The sequence below is a fragment of the Miscanthus floridulus genome, chromosome 7 (genome assembly GCF_019320115.1).
Source record: "Miscanthus floridulus cultivar M001 chromosome 7, ASM1932011v1, whole genome shotgun sequence".
NCBI lineage: Eukaryota > Viridiplantae > Streptophyta > Magnoliopsida > Poales > Poaceae > Miscanthus > Miscanthus floridulus.
Window position 1 is genome coordinate 106,540,848 of NC_089586.1, and position 23,643 is coordinate 106,564,490.

The 23,643-nt window shown below is 48.2% G+C and overlaps 1 protein-coding gene across 1 annotated transcript; it reads left to right on the forward strand.

Annotated features, from left to right (window-relative positions):
• The first annotated feature begins 172 nt into the window (after positions 1-172).
• Positions 173-4,384, forward strand: LOC136467487 (serine/threonine receptor-like kinase NFP). The gene is made up of 2 exons (XM_066466204.1): positions 173-1,663; positions 3,367-4,384. The coding sequence occupies exons 1-2, from the start codon at positions 455-457 to the stop codon at positions 4,114-4,116; spliced, it is 1,959 nt and encodes a 652-aa protein (XP_066322301.1). The 5' UTR covers positions 173-454; the 3' UTR covers positions 4,117-4,384.
• The last annotated feature ends 19,259 nt before the right edge of the window (positions 4,385-23,643 follow it).

Consider the following 23,643-nt stretch of genomic DNA (forward strand, 5'->3'; position numbering starts at 1 on the left):
TCCCCAGGTCCAGATCCGTGTGTGCACGGTTTCCTGGTAGGTGGTAAGAAACAAGGAAAATTCATGGACCCGGGCCGATCTGTTGCTAGTCGAAGCGCAATTACGAAAAGCAAACAGGCTCCACGGGAACTAGTCGTCCCTGATCGCGACCGGAGTGGGAGAGACTCCACTACAGAAAGAAACGAAAAATATCACGGCCACGGCCCTCGCAAGTCAAGGGTCAAGGCCGGCCGGGGAAGGATCCCGACGAGGAAGAACGCAAGCGGCCGCCCACGCTTGACGATTCCGCCGCTCAGGACAGCAGCCGAACACAACACAGGTGAGGTGACTAGCGCGGCAGCCTGGCGCATATATATCAATCTCCACCAACAGAACCCACATCGATTTGCAACTTGCTTAGCCACCACCACCAACCCAACGCGGGCCCCGGTGCCTATCCACAGCGAAAGCCACGATGCGGCGGCCGCCAGCGCTGAGGCTGAGCGCACTGCTGCTGCTGTTCTTCCTCTGCCTGTGCGCGTTCCCCGCCCCGGCGCGGTCGCAGAACACGACCACGGCCTCGCCCGCGCCGGCGTCCGTCGAGGGGTTCAACTGCTCCGCCAACCGCACGTACCCGTGCCAGGCGTACGCGCTCTACCGCGCCGGCTTCGCGGGGGTGCCGCTCGACCTCGCGGCCATCGGCGACCTCTTCGCCGTCAGCCGCTTCATGGTCGCGCACGCCAACAACCTCTCCACCGCCGCCGCGCCGGCCAACGGGCAGCCGCTGCTCGTGCCGCTCCAGTGCGGCTGCCCCTCGGGGTCCCCCAACTCCTACTCGCCGATGCAGTACCAGATCGCCACGGGGGACACCTACTGGATCATCTCCACCACCAAGCTGCAGAACCTGACGCAGTACCAGGCCGTGGAGCGCGTGAACCCCACGCTGGTGCCCACCAACCTCGACGTCGGCACCATGGTCACGTTCCCCATCTTCTGCCAGTGCCCGGCCGCCGCCGACAACGCCACCGCGCTCGTCACCTACGTCATGCAGCCCGGGGACACCTACGCGTCCATTGCCGCCGACTTCTCCGTCGACGCTCAGTCGCTCGTCTCCCTCAACGGGCCCGAGCCGAGGACGCAGCAGTTCGCCGAGATACTCGTGCCGCTCCGCCGCACGGTGCCGGAGTGGCTGCCCCCAATCGTGCTCCGGAACAACGCCTCCGCGACGCCAGCGTCCCCGCCGCCCTCGGCTTCTCCCAACGCGACCGTGGTGAGCGACGACCGAAACGGCGTGGTCACCGGGCTTGCCGTCGGGCTGGGCGTCGTCGGCGCGCTCTGGCTGCTGCAGATGCTGCTGCTGGCATGCTTGTGCAGACGGCTCAAGGCAAAGGGACCACGAGGTGACGCGGTGGCGAGCGGCGACGGCGTCGAGGGCGGCAGGTTCGCTAAGACCTCGTCCGCCGCCGGCGCCGGCGCCGGGGAGAGGTTCCTGGTTAGCGACATATCTGAGTGGCTGGACAAGTATAGGGTGTTCAAGGTGGAGGAGCTGGAGCGCGGCACCGGGGGATTCGACGACGCGCACCTCGTCAACGGCAGCGTGTACAAGGCCAACATCGACGGCGTGGTGTTCGCCGTGAAGAAGATGAAGTGGGACGCCTGCGAGGAGCTCAAGATCCTGCAAAAGGTACGTCCCCCTGTTTCTTCCCCAAGTGAATTGCTTGCCTCGGCTTTGTTCGGCTGCTCCCGTCTTATCAGACATGGTATGAAATAGTATTTTTCTCTTCTAATAAATCAGCGGTACAAATCGAGCACGAACAGATTATGGACCAGCCGAACAATCAGTGGCAGTGCTATCACAACTTATACTTAAAAAAAATGCTTTGAATTATTTTTGTTCTCACTAACCAAGAACGGCTAATCGCTAAGGCTTGCTGGCCTATTGATTATTGGTCTGATGACCATTACAATTTGTGCATTTCTGATTGGGACAGTATGGTTAGATAGAACGTTTGTGCTGATATCCATTTTTTTGGGAGAGAAAACAAAGGAACGCACTTCTATAATTATTCTCTTCCAAATTATGGATCGCAGTGGTTAATTAAATCATTAAGTGGACTAACAACAGCCAGCAGAACTAGTCGAAGTAGTGATGTAGCAGTATTTTGAAGTCATGTTTGTGCCTGAGTTTCCTTTTGTAAGGCATGGGTCATTGGTTTGGAATCTTGCTACCGACATTGACATCAACTGGCAAGAGATGCATCTCTCTATTGGTTGATTCATCTTCCTTTTGGTTGATTGAAGACATAAGCGAAATTATTGATGGTAGTGCCGTAGTGGATTTAGGAAATTCATTTTTAGATTTCTAGCTGAGAGTGTCATCAGATGCCATGTATTCAGACCGCTCTGCAGGGCAGCACTTGGCAGCGGTGGTACTAAAGGATCGCACGAGCCATAGAAAAGTACAAGAACATCCAACCATAGATCAGCCAACAACTGGATAACAGTATTTGTTTAATTATCCTTTCCTTCTAATGGAGAGGTCCATTTGTTTTGGACTTTTGCTTATGGTCTTCTCATAATAAATCCTTTTTTTTAGGGTTCTCATAATAAATCCTAATGGACCTGCAACCTGTAGACGTATCGTGTAGGGTCACGACGTATGAATGGGATGGTGTAGAGGGTTGACTGCCGACTGTGGGCGGGTCTTGATCACCACCTCCGTCTCAAAAAGATACCATTATAGCATAGTGTTAACTCTCTTAAATTTAATCAAATTTAGATTGGATAAAAATATACTGGCATTTATTATCGATAACTTAGAATTACGTCTTTTTGAGACGGATGTATTATTTCTTGAAAAAAGATAACTCGACGTTAAGAGAGGGAGATAGTCGAGGGCTCGAGGTTATAGATTGCTCACCATCCTCGCAAAAGAGTAATAATATTTGCCCGTCACTTCATCAGTCACCACCCACCAGCCAGCCACCCCAGGGCATAGGGATCTTGTGCAAGCCAGGGCATAGTCAAGTGCATTGCATTTGGTTGGCGCTTTTGCTCTGGCCGTCGATCACATGCGCGACTAATGACGCCGCGCATCTACACGGTGGCATCAATACATGAGTCTTCTCACGCTGATGTACGACGTTGAACTATTCGCCAATTTTCAACGAAGTCTGCTGTCCTGACAGCGGAGAGCCGACACGTAGAGGTGCAGTGACTAGGTCGTTGAATTTTTCTTCGAATCAGCATCATCACCAACTCGTCAACCCATGACGCTTTGTGGCAAACAAAGATGAATGGCATCTGTGTGAACATTTTGCCATAGATGCGGACACTGCATGAATTTTGTTTTTTTGCAACATGTGTAATTGTATATTTCGTGCGCAGGTGAACCACAGCAACCTGGTGAAGCTGGAGGGGTTCTGCATCAACTCGGCGACGGGCGACTGCTACCTGGTGTACGAATACGTGGAGAACGAATCACTTGACCTGTGGCTGCTGGACCGCGACCGCGCGCGGCGCCTGAACTGGCGGGCGCGCCTCCACATCGCGCTCGACCTCGCCCACGGCCTGCAGTACATCCACGAGCACACCTGGCCCCGCGTGGTGCACAAGGACATCAAGAGCAGCAACGTCCTCCTGGACGGCCGCATGCGCGCCAAGATCGCCAACTTCGGCCTCGCTAAGACGGGCCACAACGCCGTCACCACGCACATCGTGGGCACCCAGGGGTACATCGCGCCCGAGTACCTCGCCGACGGCCTCGTCACCACCAAGATGGACGTGTTCGCCTACGGGGTCGTCCTGCTGGAGCTGGTGTCCGGGCGCGAGGCCTCGGACGAGAACGGCGAGCCGCTGTGGGCGGACGCCGAGGACAGGGTGTTCCGGGGCCGCGACGAGGGGCTGGAGGCCCGCGTCGCGGCGTGGATGGACCCGGCGCTCGCGGAGCAGACGTGCCCGCCGGGGAGCGTGGCCAGCGTGGTCAGCGTGGCGAGGGCGTGCCTGCACAAGGACCCGTCCAAGCGCCCCAGCATGGTGGACGTAGCCTACACGCTGTCCAAGGCGGACGAGCACTTCGCCGACTATTCCGGTGAGAGCGTGTCGGTTGACGGCAGCGGCGAAATCGCTGCTCGGTGAACCGTCCTTCGTTTGGCTAGCACTCCTACTCAGTAGTAATAGGTTTCTTAGCCATCAGTTCGCGTTGTAAATGTTAAAGGTCTAGCGAGCGGAGGATGAGTCAGAATTGAGTATATTGAATAATAACGCCGGCATTCTGCGAGCCTGTGAGGTGCGTGAAATCTATCGACTTGAGTCTTGAGGTGTATATATACTCTTGTTTTTTTTTAACTGAGTATAATCTCATTAGTCAACTGCTAACAAATCTTTAGCAACAATTACATAAACATTTTTCAGAGGTGGAACTCGTGACTTTCCTTTCTAGGATTACACAAATGACCCAACACGGCCAGCTCATAAGCGGCTTTGTTACAATCCCTACTCTTAAAAGAGCACTTGAAACTAATAAAACAAAGAAGACACTAGGGACTTACTCTTGTAGTATTAGGCAGATGAGGATTAATTCAGGAGTAGAAAATGGGTTACCAACGAAAGCAACTTATGCCTTGGTGTCGTATGTTACTCTTTTTTTTTAGATACTAGCTCCTGGATGTTCGGACATAAGCGTGTCTCCGGACCTCACGCCTCCTCCGTCATGCACACTCGTGGAAACGCCGTGTCCGCCGCTCCTTCCTCCCTATCCCCTTCTCTCTCTCCGCGAGTCCGAACGTCGCGTCTCCTCCCCGCGCGCTCCTCCCCCCCCCCCCCCCCAAACCCCCTCCTCTCTCCGCACGAGCGGGACTTAGGAGCAGGGATGAGGATGATTGGACGAGCGCGCCCCATCTGCACGACCCTAGGTGCATTGCACACCTCGACTGCCAGCCCCTAGCACGCCCCATCCGTCGGCCCTGGCTCGCCGCGCCCCATCCTGCAGCGTCCGGGCCGTGTCCCATGACACTCTACCTCTGAAATATGAAACACTTGGATGCATACATACGTCTGAAGCAGATGAAACATTTGGAACTTACACTTTAAACATGCGTGTGAAACATATGCAACATCCAGATAAAACACTTGCAACTTGCAACATGAAAACACTTATTGCAACATAAGACTGAAACGGGTGAAACATTTCGAGCATACTCTTACGACATATATGTGCGAAACATATGCAACGTCCAGGTCAAAACGCTTGCAATATACGTCTGAAACAGATGAAATATTTTGAACAAACGCTTACAACATGTCTTTGAAAAACTTGCAACATGCCTCTGAAACACTTACAACACATTCCACACCCCGATCTATTTTTGCAACATCTGCATAAAACACTTGCAACATACCTCTGAAATACTTGAAATATACGCTTGCAACCAGCGGCGGACCCAGAAAATATTTCAGGGGGCTGAACAACACTGTTGTTCGATCTTAAGTCTCAGCCCCCTATACTATAGAATTTTGCCTAAAAATTCATGGGGGGCTCCATAGGGGTTCCACTGCTGCGAAATGGGTAGGGGGCTTGAGCCCCCCCGCCCCACCGCTGTGTCCGCCCCTGCTTGCAACAGCGCTTTCAGCGCATATCTCCTTGTTGTTTCGGAATGGAGGCTCGTCGGCATGTGGGGGTTCACCGATGTAGAGCTCGTCGATGGCACGGAGCTCGACGCTCCGGTGGAGAAGACTACGGCAGGTCTGGTGGAGAAGGCCGCGATGGGTCCACGCGCTATAGAAAGTCGTGGCAGGTGAGAGGCGTGGTGGAGAGGGAGAAAAGACGGGCTACGGTGCTCTAGCACGGTAGAGGTGCCACCTGGCGGAGTGGAGGCGCGGTGGAGAGCGCGGTCACCGACGTAGTGTGGCGGAGCGCGGTCGCGGTCTCACGGAGACCTGTCGCGATGCTGCAATGAGGCGAGTTTTTTTTAGAACGGTGGTAGACCAGTGAATGAGCACATAAAGGAGCGGTCGTTGGGCTGACGTGGACGGATGCCCTACACGAAGAATTACCGTTTTTTCTATTTTTTGAGTGGATGGTGTCGTATGGTTATGTTGGTGACGGATGGTGTTTCAGAAGCGAACATCATCGTTCGTTGGACGTCTAGCCCATTTTTCCTGACTCCTGAATTGGGCCTATATATCTGCCGTCCGAAAGCAGCTACGAGCAATGCAGCCCACTAAGAACCGTGAATACTGCTGTCCGAAAGCACCTACCAGTAATGCGGCGCAATATAAAGGGTCGTGGCCCACAAATATCAGGAATTGTTTTCTTGGCCTATACATTTGCTGTCCGAAAGAACCTACCAGTAATGCCGAGCAATATAAAGGGCTGTGGCCCACGAACATCAGGAATTGTTTTCGTTTCATTTTTTCACTTTTTTCTTCTCTTATAGTTATATTATAATTATTTTTAAGGGAAAATTGGTTTCATACCACCGAAAGAACACGACATTCGAAAAATACCATTAAAAGTTCATCCTACTATAAAATACCATTGAGGCCCGTTCGCTGATCTGAAACATGGCTGAAACTGGCTGGTTTTGTGAGAGAGAAACACTGTAGCAGTGTTTTGTGAGGGGAGTCGGCCGACTGGTCTAGACCATCCAGACCAGCGAACGCGCCCTGAAAGTGAGCATCCGTTCCGGAATCCAGCACTCTGTTCCTTTCGTTGTTAAGGTCGTTTGTTGGCCTTCGTCCGATGCCTCCGCTTCACTCCAAATCGAGCAGGAGCCATGGGAGGACATGGAGAACAACCTGTACGCCCGCATCAACCTAGGCAGGCCCGCAGCACAGCAGCAGTAGAGCAAGGACATGCCTATGGGCCTACTGCTGCTGAACGGCGCGACAACCATCGTCGGCCGGCCGCCACATGGGCTGCTCAGCTGGGGCTTCATGTTGCAGCTGGTCCTGTACTCGCCGCCGACCACCATGACCATGCACAGGTACCTCCATGAACCAGTGGCTTACTAGCTTCTAATCCAGTTCGTAACTGCGTTCACCAAAAGAAGATCGACGGACTCGCCTGCCGCCCGGGATGAGTAGCTTGAGTGTCGGCGTGTCGCACTCCGCGTGACCACGTCCACGCTCTCGGCTCTCCTGCATGCCTGGAATTCTCATTCCAGCTGCAACGTCGCTACTGCAGCAGCACAGCTGTCAATCAGTTGATGATCGTGGAGGCGATGGAGAAGTTTTTGGGATTCCTGTGATACATCCATATGAACCAAAAAACTAAGCACATGAATCGATGGAAAGTAAACACGAATTTGAGCCAATATACTCGAGCACGAATGGATATATGTGCAGAGGATCACTCACGTGCGCTTGAAGCTAGTCATGAACCTCAGACAGTCGACCATCGTAGCTGCTAGGAGAACTCACCGCCGCGGGCACACCGAGGAGCGCGGCAGAGCAGCGGCGGCTGTCGCATTACACGGTGACCTATTGCGTTGTTGCTGCTGTAGCTATCGATGGGGCCTGTGGCCCTGATGCCTAGGGTACACGCTGCCGAGAAGCTATGGCGTGCGTGTCGCCCGTGGCCTCTCCTGTGTGGCACATCAGCACTCTGCCCTCCTAAAAGGTCCTTGTATGGTTTTGGTAATTGAGTGACAACCTAGGTGGACTAATTGTGTTTATGTGAGATACACAGGTGATTAGTCCACAGGTACATGTGTGTGAGCAACATATGCCATGAAGGTAAAAATGGCTTAGAGATGTTGCAAAGCTCACACATATGATGATGAAGGAGCTCATTGCACATGAGACATGACATTGAGTCATGTGATCAAGGTGGAGAAGATCAAGACAAGACTTGGCTTGATGGACCAGTTGCAAGCGTGAAGGGCAAGTCAGAGGCTTTGGAGCGATGGACCACGTGGCGGTGAAGCTTGAGCAAGACTTGGCGCCGATGGACGAAGGCAATGGTGAAAAGCAAGTGATGTCAAGATCGATGAACCAATATGATCACGTGATGATATGAAGTGGATCATATCATTGTTGATTGTGTTGGTGCATGTGTTGCATCGACATTGGAGGAGATGGAATGGAATGCGCAAGGCAAAGGTATAACCTAGGGCATTTCATTTCACCGGTCATAGGTGTGTAGAGAAGTTGATGACCGGGTTTAGGATAGATTGCCGTACTATCAAGAGGGGCAAACTTGTTTGCATATCGGTCATCTAGTGCCACTTGAGTGATCTAACTTTGCATCATCGCTAGGATCGAGTGGCGTGGCAAGTTGAGTGGCTAACACCCTTGAAAATGTTTGTGAAAATATGCTAACACATGTGCACATGGTGATACACTTGGTGGTTGGCACATTTGAGCAAGGGTGAAAAAGTTGGAGGTGAAAACGAGTTAGTCGCGCTGGTCACAGAGTGACCGGACGCGTCCGGTATGGAGATCGGACATGTCCGGTATGTGGCTCAGGACTAAACTGCATAGTGCGACCGGACGCGTCCGGTGTGAATCAACAAAGACGGTGTTCGGTAGTACAGTCGATCGGACGCTGGCAGCGTCCAGTCTGGTGTGACCGGACGCGTCCGGTCGTCCGTGGGTGCTTACTGCACTCGACCAGACGCTGAGACTCAGTGTCCGGTCAAGTTCTAACATACGCGTCCGGTCAGCCCTAGAGGCTTACTGGACTCGACCGGACGCAGCGGCTGAGCATCCGGTCATTTCGTGCTGAGCGTCCGATCGTCTTGTCAGAGAGCCGTTGGAGGCAACGGTTGGACACGTGGCTGTCCGACAGCTCCTAGACACGTCCGATATAGCGACCGGACATGTTCGGTATTCATGATCGGTGCGTCCGGTGCAGCGTCCGGTTGACCCAAAAAACGCCCAGTGAAGGGGTAACGGCTCTATTTGTTCGTGGGGTTATAAATAGAAGCCATGGTCAGCCTTAGGCCGGTGAGAGAGCACACTAGAGCCTTGGTGGCTTGTGTGGTAGTGCTTGGGAGCCCTCCATCTCACACATACTTGATAGTGATCATCTGATTGTATGAGTGAGCGATTCTAGTGCGATTGCATCATGAGGTTGCATCGAGTGGCACTAGGTGATCGAGTTGCAAGCTAGTGGTGCTTGTTACTCTTGGAGGTTGCCACCTCCTAGATGGCTTGGTGGTGGTCTCCGTCGAAGCCCTCAAGAAGCTTGTGCGGCGCTCCGGAGAGGTGCTTTGTGAGGGGCATTGTGCTCGCCCCGCGGGAGCCGCGAAGAGCAACTTTAATAAAGCGTGTCATTGAGCTACCCTCACTTCCGGGGTAGGTTCTTGCGGCGCCCGATGTGCGGGCTTGGCGGGTGATGCCAATTAGCCACCGAACCACCAAGTGAGCGGTCGACACAACGGGGACTAGCGTGTTGGCAAACACGTGAACCTTGGGAGAAAAATCACCGTGTCAACCTTGTTCTTCCCATTGGTTTGCAATCCCCTTCACACAAGCTTGTGATTACTTTTATATACATTGTGCTTGTGTAGTTGCTCTTATAATTAGTTAGCTTGTGTAGCTTTCTAGTTACCTTCTTGCTTATGTAGCATAGAAGTAGCTCCCTTGCGTGGCTAATTTGGTTTGTGTAACCTTGTTAGTCACATTGCTTAGTTTGTGTAGCTAAGTAATTGCACTCTTTAATTTGGCATTGGTTGCCTTGTTAGTGAGCATTGCTAGTGAGCATTAGGTGGCTTTGTGCTTTTGCTTACTAGCATGTGTAGGAGCTCCCTTGTAGCTTAAAGTACTAGTGGCATAGGTTTGTGTGACCTTGCTTCTAGAATTGGTTAGGAGAGTTGTAGCTAGCCCGACACCTTTGTTGCTTGATTAGTATCTTTGCAAGGTGCTAGTGAACATAGATAGAGGGATGTAGTCTTGGCTAGACCGGTAGTTTTAATTCCGCACTTGTTTCAGTTAGCCAACATGATTAATCTTAAAAAGGACTATTCACCCTCCCTCTAGTTGCCATCTCGACCCTTTCACCTCCCGGCATCTAGGAGGAGGGAGCTACTCCTAGTGCAGTAGCTCTTTCCCATAGCCGTCTCCTCCGGCAAATGCCCGACACGACGAGCCCGGTGCAGGGTGTGGCCACTGGCTAGACAAAGCAACGCGTCATATCCCAAGTGCTCGGCAGTGGCGGTGAATCAGCATGAAGGATTAGAGAGAGAGGGAGCAGGATGACGAGTGGGTCCCTTTTGTCTGCGTGAGGTGGAGTGGACTTTGGTGGATGCCGTTAACAGCGAGGAAACATAATGCTAGATTCAGGAAAGGAACACCACTTTCAGTGGTATTTTACATAACGACGAACTTTGGATGGTATTTTCTGGATGTCGTAATCTTTAAGTGCTATGAAACTAATTTTTCCTTTTTTTAACATGCATAAGAGTTGTGTATCTTCTATTAAGATGTGTCTGGAGCTATGAACATATTATGACACTATTATTTTATTACATTCAATATTTTGAACAACTTCGTCCAACATTTTTAAAACTAGACATTTTAAATATACTGTTTCACATTCTCACGTGAAATCTTAAACTAATTTTCTTTTCCAATGTTTATTTTTGACGTTGAAGGATTGATGCAACATTTTTTCGTACCAAATTCAAAATTTTAAAAATACAATATCACAATGTTGTTTACAGGTCCAGAAATGGACCAGTGTGCACCTTTTTATAAGTTTAGTGATGTGCGATGTACCAGTACCACTTAACAAGTTTAAGGACCCCGAAATGCATTTTCAAAGTTTGTTAACCAAAGTGTCACCTCCTGACAAGTTTAAGGGTTGCTTGTGCATTTAACTCTTTATTTAGTTATATTTACAAGAGTGTTACACACCTTTATGAAGACGAATGAAGTACAAAGCCAAGACCCAAATTGACACGTACACCCACAACATCTGCCGCATACACCAACCCACATAGACACACAAAGAGAGAAGACAAAATGCATTGTAGCATGTAACTCATAGCCGACGATGCCAATGTTGATGGGCTCGCCACCATTGACTACATCAGCTAAAGCACCAGGGAAAAGGTGCCTCACTACTTTGAAGAGCTGAGTTTAAAGGTGGAAATAAGTAGATCCAGGTTAATGAAGAGGTGAAAGAGTGGTGAATCCGATTAGATCAAATGAAGGAAGGAGAAATGAGGTGATGGATTAACCTTATTGGGACTTAACTTTCTTCGCAACCCCCATCTGCAGGTGTTAGGCTCAAAGAGGTTGCGGTGATAAAACTGGAGGGGTGAAAGCTTAGCAACCACCGGTCAATGCTTATCCGGGTGCCATCTAGTACCTTCATGTAATGGAAGGGGGGAACCGTAGGGCTAGCCTGCCTCAGCCCCGCTACCTGTGAGGGAGGGGAAGGGATGGAAAGGAGGAACCCTAGGTCGCCACCACTACAGTAACAACTAAGGAGTGGGTGGAGAAGACGGATTTTAGAATTTTGGACTATTACAAATTAGAGTTGAACATAGATATAGACATCATGAGTGTCTATATCTATTATATTGACCAGGACTCCCTAGCAGGCCATTGTTAATGTCGCACGTTAGTGGATGGGGCCACCCTCACCTCTCTTCAAGCTGGCAATGAGGTCGTTGATCAATTTTTATTTCGAAATCAGTTGTGCCAACCTTTTTTTAATGATGTCGGTGCGAAAAGTGACCAACAAGTAAATATTTGTAGTTTTGTCGTGCGTTGTGATCGGATGTGGTCTAGAACTCAATGACACATGGTTTATACTGGTTCAAGCAGCATGCTATACGTCTAGTTTTAGTCGGTCGGTGACTTTATTCCTGAGCCTAGGTGCTCGAAGTTTGCTGTGGAGTTACAAATGAGTGAGAATAAGAAGGGAGTATTAAAGGTCTGGTCGGGCTCTAGACCGAAGGGCCAAGAGTGATGGGAGCTCCAATGTGCGCTAAGTACTGGAACATATGCTCTGTGTAGCTTTTAAAGTTCTAGAGCCATGAAGTTGTTCGAGTGCTCAGAATATCTAAAGCTTAGTAGAGAGAGAGTCGAAATGACCGTCCCTTGTTGGCAGAGAGCACATCCCCTTTATAGGTGAAGGGGATGGCATTACAAGTTTTGAGAGAGAGAAAGAGAGTGTGCTACCTAGTCTTGTTACCCACACCATCGGGTACAAGACAGCCTATCGGCGTCCACAATATTGTTTATGTCAGACGCCTATGGCAGGTTTTACCGTGTTCGCCTGGTATGGCAAATGACGGCACCCACAATACTGTAAGGCAAATGTTGGCGCCTATAACACTGTTTGGGCTCTAACATGCCTAGAAGGTTGTAAAGCACCCTTCTGGTATGTCCTGGCGGTACTGTCCTATCAGTGTGCAGGGCACGGTCCTCGGTATTGCGGTTGACTTGAGTGCCTTGTCTTATCTGCTTCAAGTCATTCTTGGGTCCTCACCAAGCGGGCATCCCCGGTCGGTTGTTCCTAGTCGGCTCCGACTATGTCAGTCGGGGAAGAGCTATAAGCAGAGGTTCACCGCATTTCCGATCGAAAAAGCGGGTTGGCTTCGACTGTGTCGGTCGGAGAAGAGCTGTAAGCAGAGGTTCGCCGCATTCCTGGTTGGAAAAGCAGGTCAGAGTTGAAAGCGAGCGTCGTCCTGTCCTTGACCAGGCCTTCTAGTCGGAGACTAGATCGCTCTTCTGGCCTGTCGTTAGATATCTAGGCTGGCCTAGGAGTCGCAAGTTTTTGTAATGCCATCTGCTGGGCTGAGCTTTTGCTGGAAAGCGGGCCCATTGGGGACCCTAGGTTTATGAACCCAATAGGAGCCCCCGAACCCTTTTGCAACTTTTGCGAAGTCGTGAAGGGGTTGTTTATACTCATTGTACGAGAGCAACAGATGGGTGCAAGATCGTGAGTCGCCGTTGGGCCCGATGGATCACGGACCCAGGCGTCGGACCGATGAACCAGCGTGCTAATCAATGGTCGTATAGGGTGTAGGTAGCATAGTGACCATGCACCCATCACTATAGGTCGATGTGAGTCCCTTGGAACGTCATGTCATGGAGACGGGGTGTGCTGAGACATGACCGCTCCCTGCACGATGCTAGAAGTTTGACTTAGGGTCATAGTGGTTGGTGGCGGCATGAGCTTCCGTTAGGAACCGTGTCTGAGGGATCAGGCGAAGCGGGTGTGGCAGAACCGCCTAATCTAATGCCTCTCAGGAGTACTCATCTTCCATTAGACACTAAGCACTCGAAGGAGAATACCAAATTACTCGGTTCCATCGGGCACACCCCAGGGGAGAACCTAAAAATCCACATTTTTCATCAGGATCACAAATGAGAGAGTAAAGCTTATATCATTCTTAACCATTTCTTACATCACTGGTAATACACATCAGAGTATAATAGTTATTGTATAACAACGGAATGTAATCATATTATCAGAGTATAATATTTATTATTTATAATAGCGGAACATGAACATGTTATTAGAGTTATGAACAATTTAATTTAACAGTGGAATATAAACATGTAATCAGAATTTTAGTGGAAATAATTATCTATTCATGGCATGATGAAGCAGTGATATGTAAACTATGACAATAGATTATAAACTTTCAATTATAAAAACATTTAGTGAGAGTTATAAATAAAAACTATGATCGTTGCGTAAAGGAAATCCTCTCTGAGCCCACCAAGAGGAATTCACACACAAAGGTCAGCTCTAGCCTCCACCTATCACCTACAACAGGAGGAAATAAAACCCTGAGTACTCAATTGTACTCAGCAAGACTTACCCGACAGGAGGAAAGAAAAGACTCCAAGGATATGCAAGGCTATCTGGCTTGTGGGTTTATTGCATATGTAGAAAGCATTACTAAGCGTGCGTCCTTATATTTGATTTTTATTAGCAGTGCATTAGTTCATTAACTAACCATCCTATGTAAGCACCGATACTACTTTCAAGCAGGTAGTAAGCAATCAGATTTTCATTTCCTCACCTTTCATCTTTTAGTTCTTACTACGATGCTAAACCATAGACAAGCCATACCGGATCGTCCGGCGATTCACGAATCAATGCCCCCAGCTGGATACCCTGAAAACATATGCCCCGCTTGTACCTAAGGCACAAGCAGGACCAACCCACTACCCTCCTATCATCGGGTCCAGGTCCTCATCCAAACTGGGACTCCAAGCCCCCACCCCTGAGTCCCAGACTCGGTGCGGTGCAAGGACCTCCTAACCTAAAAACCACCAAGACAGTCGGTCCGAAAAGAGCCAGAACCCATGACAAGAGAGTAACAAGTCTTCCAAGCGCCCATACCCAAGTATGTGCTCGGGATAATAAGTCTGTGACTTGCCTAGAGCCTTATGCAACGGCCGGTCCTTAACCGACACAGATAGGGAAAGTAGTGTAACCAAGCTATGCCCCGCGCCCATGGCGACACAACCTCTTACACCCACCAATACCCAAACCATATCCCTGTCCAGTCACCATTTTTCCTTTCCACCATTTTTATATATTCTAAGTGATAATAATCCAATAATATATTTCCTATCTCTCGCGAGTGACAACCATCACTCGACTTCTATCGGAGTCCTATAGCATAGCATTCTACATGATCCTGCAATACTAGTAAGACTCATAGGATATATATATATATATATATATATATATATATATATATATATATATACATACATATATATATATATATATATATATATATGCAATTGGGTTTCATTCAACTTCTTAAACTTAATGCACAAATATAATTTAAAGTGCAGCAAAATAGGGGTTATGCACCGGGGCTTGCCTGGGTAAGATTTAATAATAAGTTAGCATTCCATCATGACGACCGATCTCCAAAAGCACCATTTCTCCAGCAACTCCCGATGACTCCGTGATCCATAGACGCCCCTATTATGATATGCAATGCAATGCGATGCAAAGACGTAATTAATCAACTGTAACCGTGATTCATAAAATACTTAGGCTACATATCCATGTTATCCAATAAGACGTTATTTCTCAACAAATATTTTAGTTATACAAACCCAAGTTGTCTCTTTATTCCATTCTATCGATTTAATCTTTAATCGAAATAGGGCATCATTAACTACTCTAGTAAACTAATTATTCTGAACTACAAATATTATAGTGAGTACCTAATATTGCTAGGAGCCTACTATAAAATTTTCAGATCCAATACTATTATCAATTTATCACAATAATTCCTACAAGTTTATATTTTTACAATATTAAGTACCTTAAATTAATTATATAGCTTCCAATAATATTATTACACTATGTGAACAAAATATACTAACAGGTAGATCATGATTTTAGGAGACTAACAAAATTGATTTCATCATTTTTGGACATCTACATAATTTTATTTTGAATTTACAAGTTTACTTTACAAGCTAACTTAGAATTCGCTCTATAAATCAAAAAGGCTGGAGGCAACGACCTCGGCCCAACAACCCAGCACGACCTGGACCATCGGCCAAGGCAGGGACGCGTGCGTGTGGCCCAGTGGAGACTGGTGGCCCGCGCAGACACGCAGCGCAAGCGTGGCGAGCGTAGCCCATCGCAGAAACGGGGCCTAAGTGGCCCAGCGCGGTAGACCGGCCCACGTGCGGATGAGCACGGCCCAGTGCGGCGCAGGCGGCAATGGCACATTTGCAAAAGGGCCCTTAATCTTACCTAAAATTAACTACACCCTTATTTGTAAACCTATGAGTCTAGCATTTTTATAAAATGAACCCAATAAAGACTTCTATTCGCTTCCTCACCTTTTCAAAACAGAGCACTGAGCAGAGCCACCGGTCCGTGGCGGCGGCAACGGCGCTGCAGGACCGAGGAAGGCACGGTGGTGATGGAGGAGGTGTGCAGGGGCAACGAGGGCACCAGCCGCTCCCGTGGGTGCTGACGGCATGGCCATGGGTGGCCCGAGGCAGCCTGGCCACGCACCCATGCGAGCGACCACTGGGCTAGCACGGCGCAACCCGGCAAGGCCTATTGGAGGACACGTGGGGCAGTGATGGGCAGCCATGGCACACCGGGGGGCTATGCAGCTGACCCGGCTAGCACGTGGTCGACGACGACACGGCCCACGGCACGGCGACTGAGGTGAAACTGAGAGAGGATGAGTAGTGCGCTATGGGACAGCGGCTGGTCGCGGTCTGGCTGGATGCTCTGTAGTGGCGAGGAGCAGGGAAGGGAGTTGTGCGTGGGCTTGGGCGTGCCTGCACATGCGGTGGCCAAGCAGCGGGAGCGGCTACGGTGGATGGGAGGTGAACGGCGGTGGTGCTGCGAGGCCGCAACAGTGGAGGGGAGCGGCGCGGGCAACGTGGCGGGCGCTCTAGGCGCGGCGGCGTGTGACCCCCGGTGGATGTATAGTAGGGCAGCGCCTCGGCACCAGCGGACATAGCCATGGCGGGGCGCATTGGAGGGCACAAATTGTGGCTCCAGAACAAGGAGGAAGGGGACGGCTTGACGAGGCGTCGACGCCGGCCAGGTCACGGTCGTGGGTGGGTACTCACGCGAGGCAGCAGGAAGGATAAAGGAGGGGTGGTGCTGTGGGCACACGGGCACGGTAGTAGTCCAGAGCGGGGATGTGGCGTGGGATTTGGTGCACCTACGCGCTATGGCCGATGATGGGCAGGGAGGGAGAGTAGCACAGTGGAGCGCCGTGGCTCGGGCACGCTCAAGATGCGCCTTGACGGTGGTGAGGGCATCGGCGCAGGACGCGGTGATTGCTGTGAGCGGGCGTGGGGCGCAGCATCTGCGGTGCTACACAAGCTTTGGAAAATTTTTCTTAGGCTTAAATCACGGTGCTAAACAAGCTCATAATACCAGGAGTGTTACAGCGGGGCTAGCTCCCAGACATCATGTGAGGCAGAGCCAACCTTTAGGAGTCGAACGAGGCAGAGCCCAGCAAGGGGTGTGGCCTTGATGGTCCTAGAAATCACCTGGGGGATTTTTTTGACTTGCCAGCGGGTGCGCGCGAGTGCACCTGGTGGGTGTAGCCCTCGGGCGATTCGGGTAGAATCGCCTAGGGGATTTTTTGACTTTATCATCTGGCGCGCCCGGGGGGTTGGGCATAATGGAGTGGGACCCAAGTGCCGAGCATGGCCGAGGGGTTTGTCTAGTTTCGTGCGTTACCCATCCATGGTTTCTGCAACCAAAGGGGCTAAGCTAACATCACTTACCTCGATGGCTCGAGTGACATGCTCGGTGGGCTCTCTAACAGGTATGTCCGAGTGGAATCTAGGTTCGTCGTTCGTAACAGGGTTGGCATAGCCCTCATGTGGCATTCCACTACTCCTTAACCTGCCTCTCGGCAGATGCCTGAGTCATTTCGGAGACCGACTCAGGTGGCCCGCTGGCCTCCCCTCGATGGATATTCGGTGGTCATGGCTCGAGGCTAGGATCAAATGAGAAGGTCGAGATGACCCTGTTTGCTTATGAGCAGATCAGGCGAGGGCCGCTAGGGCTCATCTTCATTTTCTCCCCTGGCTCTATTTGACGTGAGGTGGCCTTGAGCCCTTCGCGGGCTGGCCTTTGAACCTTGGCTAATCGACGCTCATGTCTACCGCTTTGTGATGCAACACAAAGCGTTGTGATGCATCAATTGCATATGCAATGCTTTGGATGAATGTGATGAATGAATGATTGCATGGACGAATGTGTGAATGCGTGTATGAGAAAGGATGAATGAATGATCATGTATTAGAAAATAAAATAAAGTAAGAAGGTTTGGTAACGATACCTTGATCACTCGAGTGGTGGGTTTGAGGAGCTTTTTATCGAATATGTCCGAATGGGATCCGTGTCCATCATTCGTGATGGAGTTGGCATAGCCCACATGGGGCATCCCACTACTCCTTACCTTTTTCTCAGTAGTCGCCTGAGCCGTCCGATTGACTCAGGTAGCCCGTTGGTCTTTCCTCGATGGAGATCCTATTGGTGGGCCCTTCCAAACCCTGCCTAGGAACATGAAGGGTCGTTTTCATGCGGTTGCACCTTGTTTCCTGTGCCTGGGTTGTGGTTGTGGTGGGCCCTACCTAGGCCACGTCCCGTTTTAATCGGGTGACATTTCGTTAGGCAGGGCGCATCCCATTGGTCAGGACATGCCCCACCGTATGCCTATCTACATTAAATAGGGGAAGGGAGAGGGTTTTTGTCCGCTTCCTTCGCCTTTCTCCACCTACTGCCTCTCCTCCTTCTTCCTTCTTGCTAAGCCCATTCGTGTGCCATAGCGGTTTCTAGGAGATAGAGGGTAAAGCGAGGGGGAGGAGAACTCACAAATTTATTCATGAATCCAGATCACGATGTCGAACTAGAGACCATCCAACATAGGCGAGACAATGCTGGCCGCCTTCGCTGAGAAGGGGCTGCTCCTACCAAAGGAGGTGGCGCATTGGAGGGCTTCCACGCTAGGGGAAGCTGTTCCACGACCATGGGTCAACGAGGTTGTCTCCTTCCTCACCTTTCATGAGCGTGGGCTTGGATATCCCACGCACTGGTGAAAGGTCCTAATATAGCTAGAGGGGGGGGTGAATAGCCTATTTAAAAATCTACAAATCAACTAGAGCAATTTGATTAGTATAACAAATAGTGAAATGCAAACTTGCTCTAGCTCTACAAGGGTTGTAAGCCACCTATCCAACAATTTTAGTTACTATGATCATTAGACACATAATTTTCTATGTCACTACTCACTAAGAGCTCTCACACTTGCTACACTAAAGAGATCCACTAGATGAACTCAAATTACAAAGCAAGCTCTCAATTTTAATTATACTAAAGAGCTTGCTATAACTAGTTTGCGAGAATATAAATGAGTGAGTAGGATGATTATACCGTCATGTAGAGGAGTGAACCAATCACAAGATGAACACTAAATCAATCATTGGGAGAATACCAATGGGCAAGAGACAACCAATTTTCTCCCGAGGTTCACGTGCTTGCCAACATGCTACGTCCCCATTGTGTCGACCAACACTTGGTGGTTCAACGACTAAGAGGCGTTGCATGAACCTCGTCCACACAATTGGACACCGCAAGAACCTACCCACAAGTGAGGTAACTCAAAGACACGAGAAATCCATTAGGGTTACCTTTCGGCACTCCGCCGGGGAAGGCACAGGTCCCCTCACAATCATCGGAGATGGCCACGAACAATCACCAACTCATGCCAATCCTCCTCTGCTGCACCAAGTTGTCTAGGTGGTGGTAGTCACCAAGAGCAACAAGTGAATCCCACAGCGAAACACAAACACCAAGTGCCTCTAGATGCAATCACTCAAGCAATGCACTTGGATTCTCTCCCAATCTCATAAAGATGATGAATCAATGATAGAGATGAGTGGGTGGGCTTTAGCTAAGCTCACAAGGTTGCTATGTCAATGCAAAATGGCCAAGTGCCTGAGCTTGAGCTGGCCATGGGGCTTAAATAGAAGCCCCCATGAAATAGAGCCGTTGGCTCTCTGATCTCTAAAAAGTCAGGGCGACCGGACGCGCTGGTCAGATCGACCGAACGCAGGACCTCAGCGTCCGGTCGTGCGATACACGCCACGTGTCCCTGCTTCAAACACTGATCGCCTAATCTCAATGGTCATCAGTACATTTAAGTTATGACCAGACGCGTTGCTTGATAGTGAGTGGATGCAGGACCCCAGTGTCCGGTCATTTCTAGTAAGGTACCAGTCGTGACCGGACGCGTCCTGTCACGCCCTATCAGACTCACTAAGTGTCCGGTCATTCTCCCTCTTCTCTGTGCGCTGCCACATCAGTATGACCAGACACACCCCATCAGCGTCCAGTCGAAGACCGACACCAGCGTCTTCACTGCTTGCACTGACAGGATGCTCCGGTCTGCTTGCACTGACCGTCAGACTATCCGCACTCTACCGGTGAAGTTTCGAACCCTTGCCCCCAAGTGCTAAACACAATGTGTATCCCCTTTGTGCATGTGTGTTAGCATATTTTCACAAATGTTTTCAAGAGTGTGAGCACTCCACTAGATCCTAAATACATATGCAATGAGTTAGAGCATCTAGTGGCACTTTGATAACCGCATTTCGATACGAGTTTTACCCATCTTAATAGTACAGCTATCAATCCTAAATATGATCACACTCTCTAAGTGTCTCGATCACTAAACCAAAAAGCTCCTATCAATTTCACCTTTGCCTTGAGCCTTTTGTTTTTTTCTCCTTTTCCAAGTCCAAGCATTTGATCATCAACATGCCATCACCGTCATCATGTCATGATCTTCACATGCTTAATCACTTGGAGTAGTGCTACCTATCTCATAATCACTTTGATAAACTAGGTTAGCACTTAGGGTTTCATCAATTCACCAAAACCAAACTAGAGCTTTCAGTCTCCCCCTTTTTGGTAATTGATGACAACCCTTACACAAAGATATGAATTGAATTTTAATTGAATCCATGTTGCTTGCCCAAGCATATTTACCATGTGTAAAAGGATATGGACAAGTTTTATGAACCCCAAATGGTAGCAATTGCTCCTCCTACATATGTGCTACAAGTTAGGATTGTAGCTTGCACATATGCTTAGATAGGAAATATAGGAGACAATGTCTACCAAATGATGCTAAGGTATAAGAGATGGACCTTTGAAGTATGATACCAATCGGAGTGCACCAATATACCATTCTTAGCATCATTAGTAACTAGACATACATAAACACTAGAATACCCTGTGAGATCAACATTAGGAATGAGGGTCTAGTTTCCATAAAATGAACATAAGTCTAGTTACTTAATCTATGCATGCTAGTTTTTCATTTCATCATTCAAGCCTATAACTAGCATACACCACACAAGCATGGATATTGAAATTTAAAACTTGTGTTATGCAAGCAAATATATGAAATGCACATTCAAATGCAATATACAAGTTTATGAGCTTGCTCCCCCTACTTGTGTATAATGTTGATTGATCCCCTTACAATGTCATTTTATTTGTTTGCTCCTCCTATCTCACTATCTCTATGAATTTCTCTCCCCTTTGTCAACAATTAGCACAAACGGTGAGATCAAATTTAGATAGGTTGGGGTGAAACCATGTGAAGTGAGGATTATTTTCCCAATTTAGTTCAATCTAGATCACTTGCAAAAGATATTGAACTCGGTTTGATCCAAGGACAAGTTTTTTCACACCTCCAAATAAGGGTTATCTTGTACCATGTTGAGTTAAACACTTGGAGCATATTTTCTAGATCAAACACTAGGTTTACAAGCCCACAAACATGTCATGTACTACCACTGGATCATTTTAAGCATACAAGCAATAGTGGTACCATACAAGCATCAAATTCATTTGATTTTCATGAATGAGCCTTGGACATGATAAGAATGACTAGATGTACTACACAAGTCCTTAGCAAGGATGCATGCCATGCCAATCAACTTTTACCTTGCTTTGCTTGAAGGAGAGGCATGTCATATAATGAGGGGTGCATCAACACATATTTGAGAAGTCAAGTATGTTCAATTCATTCCTTAGCTTGCAAAACCTCTTCTCATCAAGTGGCTTGGTGAAGATATCGGTAAGTTGATCTTCGGTGCCTACACTCTCAATGAAAATGTCCACTTTTTGTTGGTGATCTCTTATGAAATGATGGCGGATATCAATGTGCTTTGTTCTTGCATGTTGAATTGGATTGTTGGTTAACTTGATTGCCCTCTCATTGTCACATAGCAATGACACTTTCTTGAATTTGATTCCAAAGTCACTCAAAGTAGCCTTCATCCAAAGTAATCAAGCACAACAACTACCGGCGGATATGTATTTGGCTTTAGATGTTGATAATGCAACACTATTTTGTTTCTTTGATGACCATGAAACAAGTGATCTTCCTAACAATTGACATGTGCCTGATGTGCTCTTCCTTTCAACCTTGCATCCCGCATAGTCCGAGTCGGAGTAACCAACTAGCTCAAACTTTGCTTCTTTGGGATACCACAAACCAACATTTTGTATATGCTTCAAGTACCTCAATATTCTTTTTGTTGTCTTTAAATGACTTTCTCTTGGGGAGACTTGAAATCTTGCACACATGCATACACTAAACATGACATCCGGCCTTGATGCAGTCACATAGAGTAGGCTTCCAATCATAGACCGATACATCTTTTGATCCACCATGTTGCCACTAGCATCAATATCCAAGCTTCTATTTGTCCTCATTGGTGTACTAATAGCTTTAGCATCATCCATTCTAAACTTCTTGAGCATGTCTTTGATGTACTTGTCTTGACTCACAAATATGTTATTCTTCAATTGCTTGATTTGAAGACCAAGGAAGTAACTAAGCTCTCCAATCATGGACATCTTAAACTCATTTGCCATCATCTTGCCAAACTCCTCACAAAAATCTTGATTGGTTGACCCAAATATGATATCATCAACATAGATTTGCAATACAAACAAGTCATTTTCATGCTTCTTAGTGAAGAGAGTAGTGTCAACATTTCCCATCTTGAATCCCTTAGAGAGTAGGAAATCCCTCAATCTGTCATACCACGCTCTTGGTGCTTGTTTCAATCCATACAAAGCCTTTCTCAACTTGTAAACATGGTTGGGTTTCTTTTCATCTTCAAAACTAGGAGGTTGCTCAACGTACACAAGCTCATTAACGTACCCATTGAGAAATGCACTCTTCACATCCATTTGATACAACTTGATATTGTGGGCACAAGCATAGGCTAACAAGATCCTAATTGCTTCCAATCTTGCAACCGGGGCATATGTTTCTTCAAAGTCAAGACCTTCAACTTAAGTGTAACCTTGAGCCACTAATCTTGCTTTGTTCCTTATTACTATCCTAGCTTGATCTTGCTTGTTCTGAAAGACCCACTTGGTTCCAATTACATTATGATCTATAGGCCTCTCAACCAATTCCCATACTTGATTTCTTGTGAAGTTATTCAATTCTTCATGCATAGCATTCACCCAATCAACATCCTTTAAAGCTTTATCTATCTTCTTAGGTTCAATGGATGATACAAATGAGAAATGTTCACAAAATGATGCCACTCTAGATCTTGTTTGTACACCTCTAGAAATATCACCAATTATAGAGTCCAAAGGATGATCTCTTGCAACATTAGTTGGTTGAAGCACTTGCATTTGATTGCTTGCATTTGATTGATCATTTGGTTGAGATGATGAACTAGCCACTTGTTGTTGATCTTACACTTTGTCAAAACTAGCATTTGCTTGATTTTGATCTTGAGAACCACTAGCTTGTACATTTGAGTTAGAGAGCACTTGATTCTTGTCATCTTCAACATCAATCACCTCTCTAGGCCTTATATCACTAATGTCCATGTTCTTCATTGCATTGACTAATTGAGTGCCTCTCACATCATCTAGATTCTCATCTTCCTCTTGAGAACCATTTGTTTCATCAAATTCCACATCATGAACCTCCTCAAGAGTACCACTAGCCAAATTCCAAACTGTATATGCCTTTCTAGTAGTGGAGTAACCAAGCAAGAAACCTTCATCACATTTCTTTTCAAACTTGCTTAATCTAGTGTCTTTCTTCAATATGTAGCTTTTACAACTGAAAACCCAAAAGTTTGCTATGTTGGGCTTTCTTCCATTCAATAGCTCATAAGATGTCTTCT